Here is a 9,710-nt window from a genome sequence, read left to right as displayed (position 1 = left end):
CTTAAGAAATAAAGTTTATTCAGCCTCATCAGCGGAATCTTCTGTTCTGCATCCGACGCAGTAAATCCTTGAGTGTTGCTGACAAATAAATTTACGACACTTGAAACATTTTGGTGGCACTTTTTCGTCGTCCTTTCTAGAACATGATGAACAGCGCCCGCGCTTAGCTCTCGATTGATGAACCGCCTTGTTCACATTATAAACTTCATGGAGCCGTCTTTTTGTTTTCGCTGGTACAGCACGTAGTTGTATGCGACGTTTTTGTGATCTTCCACATGTGCCGCAGCTATTTTCTTCAAGAAAATCCGTCTTGTATATGTCAAAGTCTTCTCAGTATTCACTTTGTGTATGACAAATGGGTTGATTCCAGATATGTTTATACTCCAGGTAAATGTAAAATAATATTTTGTGCTTGGGTCCTTACTGCGTTCGATGGTGGTACTTTACACCATTTCACTTTCGGGCCATTTCTCTGAGTATGTCGAGATAAAAAATAATTATCTTCCGTCGATACATGGATGTCTTGGATATGTTCAGACTCGTCAATTTCGCTTTCTGAATTATGAGCACTATCAATAACAGCATCGTTTAAAGTTTCGTCTTGCGAATCCGAACCAGCAACATCTTGCTCTTCATCAAGCACTTCATCCAGCCATTGCAATATTTGTTTGTCGTTAGGCATTTCAATTCAAAAAAAAGAAAAAGCATAGAAAAAAACTCAAAAATACATAAAGAAATCATACCGTATCAAAATACACACATACAAAGATAAACAGTAAACAATATACTAATATAAACACAAAAAAATCACAAAAGTAAAAACTTACCTTTGCCAAAAAATGTAACGTAACTGGGCGCATGGGGTCAGCTCTCTAAAGGACAGCGATGTGTGTGCAAGAGTTAATGTTCTGGATGCGACTAATTTGCGTACCCCTGGGGGAATGAGGAAGCTAGAAAGAGCGTTAGTACGCTCTGAAGACTGTAACCCATTATTTTTTGAATGTTAAGCGGCCCTGACCCCATGCGCCTAATTAAGGGTTAAGTCACAAGTCGATTTATGTCATGGCTTTGTTGTATGGGTTGGTCTTCAAATAACTAGTAAAACTAACAACCGAAATCATGCGTACAAAAGTTTAATAACTCCTTTCCAGGTAAAAGTCACTTTCGCCACGATCGTGTAGATTGCGATTATAAATTCTTTCTGTTTGTCTTTTTGTAACAACTTTTATAACTGTAAAACGCTTATTATGGGTCATTGATTTTGACAGCAAGGCATGAAATATAAGATTAATTTGCTTAAAAAATCTTTTATGCAAAGATAACTTTCCCTATTGAAAAGTGAGATTTAAATATAACCAATGCCGGGAGTAAAGGCTAGTGCAGAGTATTTTTATTTGTAACTTTTCCTTTCATGTCGCGGTCAATTTTTTCTTTTTAAAAGCAAAGGTATAAAACAGCATTACGTATATATACAGTAGTATACTCTCGTCTCGACACACTTGTATTTAAAAATCAACGCTTTACTATTGGAGTTACAACAATCTGTGGCTATAATTGTATAAGTCTCACTACGATTTGTTACGAGTCGAACTATTGCTTTAGATGTAATCTAGCGTTAACGGGGGAAGTAACGTGTGCGGTTTACAAGCGTAAAGCAGCAATGTATGAAATTAAAGATAAAGTATTTCTAATAACTGGAGCTGCTGGCGGGATCGGAGCCGAAATAGCGAGAACGGTTTTAGAACAAGGAGCAAAGGTACGTTTATGATTGCATGCTTAAATTTTGTTTTATTATATAACGAGCTGCTCAAACTGACGTCGTATTGCCAATAGTTATTGACCTTTCATTAGATATACAAACATAACCGTGTCTTAACACGATCACTTTATTTTTCAATTTAATGTCTTAATAATAAACAACGATTACCTACAAAAATATGTAATATGTTTCGTACATTACGAGACTTTAGTAATAATGTTCATATTTTTATATCATTACATCCGTATGTGCTTTTTTAGTTTCGATTGATGTTACATATTTGCCACCTGGAGTTTTCATTTACTCTGTGGGGTTTAAATTGGAAAATAAAAGTATTGTTTTACTATTTTAGTCGTTTTTTTTTTCATTTCGTTTCAGTTTTTTATATTTGACAAATATTTTTTATTTATACAAGATAAATAATAATTGTTTAGTCCACCACTGCCACTTTAAATTTAAATATAATTTTGAGTATATACATAAAATAATTATGTTATAAAATAAAGTACTAAATAATTTTTAGTAACAATATTAGTCCGTTTGAATTTCGAATTTTTTATGTGTCTATGGTGTTCGATATTTAAATTGTTTTGTCTTATAACTATATTTAAATTGTCGCCTAGATTACTACTTGCGCAATAACATTTAATCTAGGCGACTTATTGATTGTTTTTGCTCTATGAGATCGATAAGGTTCATTGGTTTAATTATTATTTACTATTGGTTTTGTTATGTTGGTTTTAGTGTTATGTTTCAATGTCTCAGAATATCAAATGTTTATTTTTGTATTTAAATATTAATTCAAAATTATAATAATTTTATTTCTTGTATGCTATTAGCGACTATACTAGTTATAAACAGCCGTCAGCGTTTTTCTCTTAACAACGAAATCATTAAATAATATATTTAAATGTACTATATAAACAGCCAAAAAAATTGTGTTGTTATATATACTACTAATACGTTTATTTGTTTGTGTATGTGTGTATAAAGCGTTTCACGAGATACATATACATACATACTTATATGTATATATACATATATGTAATTGTTATCATAGTTTTATCACCAATAAATTTATGAATTACTATGTTTATGTCCATATAACTTATGGCACTTTTCGTATGTTGTTATCTTCCATTTTATTTCTATTTATATTTATATCTGTCGCTCATTTTATTTTACTTTTTTACAAGGGAAACATTTTTTTTATTTTTGAATTTAGAATAGATAACTATGATTATTGTTTTTAATTTAATATTTTCAGCATGTAGTGGGTTTAGATATTGACGCTGCACAAGGAACGGTATTGGAATGTGAACTAAATAACATATATGGGTTGAATAAAATGAAGTTTATTCCTTGCGATATTACTACTCAGTTAGATGATGTGTTGGAGGAAGCTCTCAAAGTATCTGGCTACATTGACGTTGTCATAAACAACGCTGGTATTATGAATGACCATCCCAATGTATACTTAAAAGAAATCGCTGTGAATGTGGTTAGTATTTTTAAATTCAAAAAACAGAATATTTACAGGATGATTAGCGATAGATACAAAAGGTTTAAAGAGGATATACACAGCTAATTTACAGACAATTAATGGTGGTATGGTACATTCTATCTAAAAATAGATGGTATAAGAAATAATAAATAACTAAATAATAAATAAATAACTTAATGGCAATATAATAAGATACTTCGTTTTCAAAATTAGATTACCACATGTTAAAATAAACTATTTTTAACTATCTGCCTCTGTATGTTATAAACATGGCTTATAGCATTACAATAGTAGTATTAGATAGTTAATAGAAAAAAATCTTGGAAACTTTTAGTGCCGTTTTAATTCCGTTTAACCCTTAATAACCTAGAGTTTCAATTTTGATACCAATCTTTTAAACCGAATGTTCGCATTACTATTAGTTTTTTTTATAGGTTAGCTGTATGTATTTTACTGCTGTATAATTTTCTTTCCAACGAAATTAAAAAAAAAATCTATTTTTCCCTTCATCTAGACCCACAAGCAAACACATAAATATTTAAAAAAAATCATTTTTGGTAAATCAGGCTACTAAGGGTTAAAGTTTACTACGTTGACCTATCATCCTGTGTTTAAAATAAATTTTTTAGAATTTAAATTGGAAATATCATAATGTAACTTTTCCATAAATATACTGTTAGGTCAAAATGTAGTTGTCTGTGTAGAGCGACACGAAGTTTAGTGATATTAATTTTGTTTTCAAATGTTTGTGTAATCGATTTTTCATTGTCATGTTAAATTCCAGACCGCGCTGATAACAATATCGTACAAAGCATTGGGATGGATGCGTACAGATAGAGGAGGAAAGGGAGGGACGATAATCAACGTTTCGTCTATAGTTGGACTGATACAATCTTCGCTTTTACCCGTTTACAGTGCAACGAAGAGCGCTGTCTTGCAGTTCAGTAATTGTTTCGGGGTAATATATATATATATATATTTGTAAATTCCTAGGTGTCTGAAATATTCCAGAAAAAATTCAAACATTTTATGACGATAACACTATTTTTATAGTGTAGATTATAATAATGTAATAGCAAAAACACGCAACGTACCATGTATATGTATCAAAGAAATGTAAATTTTCACTTACTTTACCACTTCACTGTGGCTGAACCACCCACAGCTGGACGTACAAGCTGGATACAAGTTAAAAGCAACCTGTATCCAGCGCCTTTCTAATACCTTAAGATCGTCTATATATCGTGTATCGCTGTGTTTGCTGTTACGTGTTCTCCACTTCAGAATCTAAAGGCCCCAGCGGCTATCTGTTCTGCAAGCAAGGTTTAACTACTGGCACTTCAAGTAGCTATGTCCTCGTTCCTGATTAGACATCAAACATTCATTAGGTATCCTGAATATTTTAGAAAAATGTTTAGATGTTAATGACGATAACATTATTTTTGATATTTTTACATATAGTTTAGTATATTTCAGTAAAAAAATAATTGCGTCAAAACACAAAGGAAGGCGGTTGAATGTTGATAAATAGTTATTTCAAGTTACTTACCTTTTGTTATATAAAATTAAAGTGACTAACCGACTTTACCTTATCATTTGTTTTATCACATACAGTTATCATTGTTTAGTAAAAGTCTTTGTGAATTCGATATATGATTACAAAGGCAATTGAAACGATACAACGATGTGTGTGTGTGTGTAAAAATATATATAACATATCTTACTGCGTTCATATGTTTATTAGAACATATATATATGAATGTAGTTTTTCGTATGAGATTTCTGCCGCCGAACCTTAGGAAACCATTGGCTTGTTTCAAATTACAGGGACCGTTAATTACATAATTTGTTGGGCTAATGAGATTTGATATTTTAAGTCTAAGGTGATGTGGATATTTTTGACAATACCTGACATACCTTTATATCCGTACATATCAATATTATTAAATAAAAATATCATTGCGAGATTGTATCAGAAATGAGGATATCCGCAAAAGAATCAAAGTCCGACGGAGCACGAAGAGTTGCTCTGCTGAAGTGGTGGGAAGAAGGTGGTCGGAACACATAGGTAGTGTAATCGACGGCCATTGGGGCTGGAAGGTTCTCGAGTGATGACCACAAACCGGAAGACGAGGTGTGGGTAGGTCTACCACTATTGGGACTGACGACATTATCAAGATCGTTGGAAGTCTTGAGATCCTGGCAGCGCAAATCTGGTCATTGTAACGGACTTTGCGGGAAGCTTACGCCTTACAGTAGGAGTCAACCGGTTGATATGAATAAATGAATGAATTAAATTAAAATAATATTTGTTTTATGTTATTATAAATAATCCTATTTTTTCAAGCATCAAGAAAATTTCTCATTATTTGGGACCCGCGTGATAGCAATATGCTTCGGTGTAACCGATACGTCACTTCTGAGCCGAAAAAAAATAGGCGGATTTACAGAAGAAATCGAAGAAAATTTAATCACGGCTATCAACGGAATGCCGCTTCAAAGGTACCTGAAAATATTTTAAGGCAACGCACAAACTTCATTGAAAGAATTATTTAAGCGTTTTTTTTCATTGTTTTAGTCTTACCATGTTTTTACGTCACGAACATTGATATACGTAACTTTTTAATTATTTTTTAACATTATCTGTGGCATTTACATTCGTTAACTTAAGTTTCTTTAGTAATAAGTCATTACATATGTACTTACATTCGAGAGCACTTAAGATCATGTACCTAATAAATATTTATTTATTTCCTTAAAATTTATACTATTATTTAAACAAGTTAAATTAATAATAAATGTTTGTTAATTTCGTCTTTTTGATAGTTACAGTTTTAATGGACCGGTTGAGGATATTATTTTGATTATTTAGCACGAAAAAATATACATCTCAACTCCTTAGATGTCGCTTTTTGACACATTTTTACATTGAAAACGCGTTGACCTGATCTGTGCTAAAGCGGCCCAATTGTCTTTGCGTTGTTTAGTCCAGTCAGGCTGATAATGAAGTTGACCAAGAGAATGTTACAAAAATCTAATTTACTATTGCAATTTTTGGGCAGTAAGCCTTGGATATAAAAATACTGAAAACATACTGTGTGTATGGAAATGTAAAACAGTTTTAGCTGAGTATGGGTTCCCATTACTGGTACTTTTATATATATTTTCTAAATTAGTCTTTAGGCTAAAACATCAATTTATTCTTTTCTTTCTCACACGTATCGCTTGTGAAACGTATAGAATAATAGAAATCAATCGACGTTTGTTTCTCTCTGGTAACAGCTAAACACGTATTGACTGAAACTCAAGACGAACTCGCCTTTCGCGGGATTTAATGCCTAGTCACTCGAAAGTGTCCGCTCAAGGTACAAAGAAGTCACCTTCTACGTCTAAAGATTTAGGCTGTTATTGTCAGTGACCCTTAATAAAAGGTCACTGACATAGTATATTCAATCAATTCATTTTTTTCGACATTACGAAAAAAAAAATGAATTGATTGATTATGCTATTAATGGTTCATAATTTTTTTATTACAAAACAATGTACATCATTGTTGAATTTCATTTACAAAAAAAAAGTAGCTGTTGAGTTTCTGGCCGGCTCCTTTACTTATAATATATACATCTGGTGATACAAAAGTGTATGTAAATTATTATCGAGAAATTTAAATACACAGGTTACTAATGTAAACCTATTATAATATACAATGTTATTCACAGTACGAAATCAGCGGTGCAAGGTCTACTTGAGGCGTATAAAAAGGGCAGCAGTGGAAGCACTTGGCTCGTAACATCCAACAGACCGGCGGAAGAAATCACAGAGAACGTAAACAATGCGTACAAAATTCTAGGTCAAGGAATATTTGATTCAACTCCAAAATGAAGTATAGTCAGTAGACCTGCAAGTATAGGCAATAAGTATTAAGATATTTTGAAATTGAAGTACTGTAATCCTAAACAGGACAACGTATTTACAGGTTTTGATTAAAAATTAATTAAAAATTTGTACACTAACCTTTAGTCGCTTTTAAATTCGCAATAAACCTACGTATTGTACAAACATATGTAAAAATTACAGGAAACTAAGCCAAATTAATATTTATTAATTATTGCTTTTCAATGTTAAATATTTCCTTAACGTAAAATACATTGCAATATTGTTACAACAAGGAGTTTGTAACCTTGTTCGTCCTTTTCGATTTCTAATTTACGAATTCCAACGGATATACGTTTAAATTGATTACTGGAAGAGTGATGTAACTGTAAAAATTAATCGATGTTTAATCGTGAATCAAATTTAATTTCACTAGTGATAATAAATAAATATAATGAGTTTCATTGTTATTGTTATAGTTTCTGAGGATGACATCAAGATTCTTCATTATCATAAACGTCATGTCATTCGATAGACGTCCACTGTAGGGCATGCATCACCTCCGAATATAGCCACGATGACAGGTTTTGCATTGCGCGTATTCAGCGCCTTTTTGCGACCTTGATGACGTCATCTGTCCACCTAGTAATTTACCCAGACCGCGTTTACAGGCCCTTTCTGCTCCAACGACTAAGATGCTAGCTAAATTTTAACATAAATATACAACAAAGTTGAAGTTAATTGTTCTCATCATATATAGCTAGCTGTATAGCTAAAAGATACACCTTTACTTTATGATACTATAAAGTATTATATCTCTAATACTATGAAAGTAATATTTATCGCACTGAAATCTTATCCAAATATTTAAATGAAATGAAAACAACAACAGAAACAAATAATTAACGGTTACTGTTATTAAATGAAATAAACATGTTAAACGTACTCAGAAAATATTTTCAATTCTTGTACCCTACTATTATATTTTTTAAATATATGCTGTCCCATTAATCAACGTTATGTCAAATATTACCTTTAAAATTTTTTAATCAGTTGTTTAATGATAGCTGTGATAACAATATTGATTTGGCCAAAAATTATATATTATTTCAATAACAGGCTGTCGCTGTATGAATTTCTATCTGTTCTTTCCTCACGATAGCACGAAAGTGGAAAAAATGTAAAAAAAATGATGATTAATCGAGAGAATGTCACAGGGGGCATTCATTCACTTTTTGTAAAGGCAATAATTAAAAAAAGAGATTATTTTTGTTTAATATTCTGTGCTTAGCTATTAACTATTACTCGATTTTAGCTTGACGTCAATTTATGAGATTATCAGTATACATTATCCATAAATTCATTGCAATTACTTAATATGTACTACATAAAATATATATTTGGATGAAATAAATAATATAATTCCTTCGTATTATTTACATATGGGTAAATTAATTATAGGTGTAAAAGCTTCAAAGGGATCAATATACAGCTTATTAGCTGTCAATTATGTATGATATATTCTAACAAAGAATCAATGGTTTCAGAAATAAATAACATAATGATAATATAGTAAAAAAGTAGGTTTAAAAATACAGATTATTATATATTAAAATAATGATTGTTTGTCTGCTTTTACATTGCCAGAAATCATTAGCCTGTTTGATTCTAAAATAAAAAGAAATCAAATAGACCACATTAAACAGAGTAATTAGGAAGAGGTATCTAAGCTTTAAAGCTTTGTACTGACATACGAAGCATATATACATTCTTTTAAAGTCCTTACACCTATCATCAATTGTATTCTTTTACTTTGTTGTTTATTTTCATTGTTATAAGTCGCGATTTCCTGAAAAGCTTTGGTCCAGGATTAGACGAGTTGCCTCCACAGGTCTAGATGAGTTGTTTTTCTGAATGCTTCCGTTACTATGACGCCCGATTTCCCTTTTAGTCTTTTTTTCTATGACTACTAGCGTACTGAAACTCTGCTTGCCTCCGAGGTTTGTGGCAGAAGTATTCAAGAACCCGCTTGTAACAGATGGTGAATAAATATGTTTATGTGTGTGTAATAAAAAGTCGGTTGCTGTAAAAGGTTGTATAGTTGGTATAATGTTGTTGGTATTATGGTATAAGGTTAGTATAAATGTATAGTTAGTAGTCATTTTTTTCTTTGCATTGTAACATTTTTTTTTACTTTTAATATTTTTTACGAAGGGGACATTCAATGTACCAATGAATTGATAGATTGAAAATTGACTCATTGAGAATGAATATACAAAGTCCGTTGTTAATTAAAGGTTACAATTTAAATTAATTGGATGTTGTATACAGTATGGTGTACCTTGTTAATTGATTTCAATGTATGAACACTGACTTTATCTCCATATCCTTTGATACGAATGATAAATATGTGATGAGACTTGTCAACGTAGGTCTTGTGTTCGATTCTCGCGATCCGCCGTCTTATATATATTTCATTCTTTCTGTATTAATTATATAGGATTGCAATTACTTATAAGTAAGTTTTAGAGGATGGGTAGCAGCATCTTCTCTGTGACCATATCACACTGTAAT

General features: G+C 31.5%; 1 protein-coding gene across 1 annotated transcript; it reads left to right on the top strand.

Annotated features, from left to right (window-relative positions):
* Positions 1 to 1,538: 1,538 nt before the first annotated feature.
* Positions 1,539 to 7,270, top strand: LOC137930436 (15-hydroxyprostaglandin dehydrogenase [NAD(+)]-like). Its single transcript, XM_068773685.1, has 5 exons — positions 1,539 to 1,756; positions 3,027 to 3,260; positions 4,048 to 4,221; positions 5,611 to 5,765; positions 6,983 to 7,270. The coding sequence occupies exons 1-5, from the start codon at positions 1,661 to 1,663 to the stop codon at positions 7,143 to 7,145; spliced, it is 822 nt and encodes a 273-aa protein (XP_068629786.1). The 5' UTR covers positions 1,539 to 1,660; the 3' UTR covers positions 7,146 to 7,270.
* The last annotated feature ends 2,440 nt before the right edge of the window (positions 7,271 to 9,710 follow it).

The sequence above is a fragment of the Battus philenor genome, unplaced genomic scaffold (genome assembly GCF_028537555.1).
Source record: "Battus philenor isolate CCGP_79_NKW_IND1 unplaced genomic scaffold, ilBatPhil1.0.hap1 SCAF_6, whole genome shotgun sequence".
Lineage (NCBI taxonomy): Eukaryota > Metazoa > Arthropoda > Insecta > Lepidoptera > Papilionidae > Battus > Battus philenor.
The sequence above is the reverse complement of the archived record's forward strand: the minus strand, read 5'-3'. Positions and strand labels throughout refer to the sequence as shown.

Coding starts and splice junctions, on each gene's coding strand:
- LOC137930436 (XM_068773685.1), top strand. CDS start 1,661: ATGTATGAAATTAAAGATAAAGTATTTCTAATAACTGGAGCTGCTGGC. Junction 1,757..3,026: donor TTTTAGAACAAGGAGCAAAG/GTACGTTTATGA, acceptor TAATATTTTCAG/CATGTAGTGGGTTTAGATAT. Junction 5,766..6,982: donor AACGGAATGCCGCTTCAAAG/GTACCTGAAAAT, acceptor TGTTATTCACAG/TACGAAATCAGCGGTGCAAG.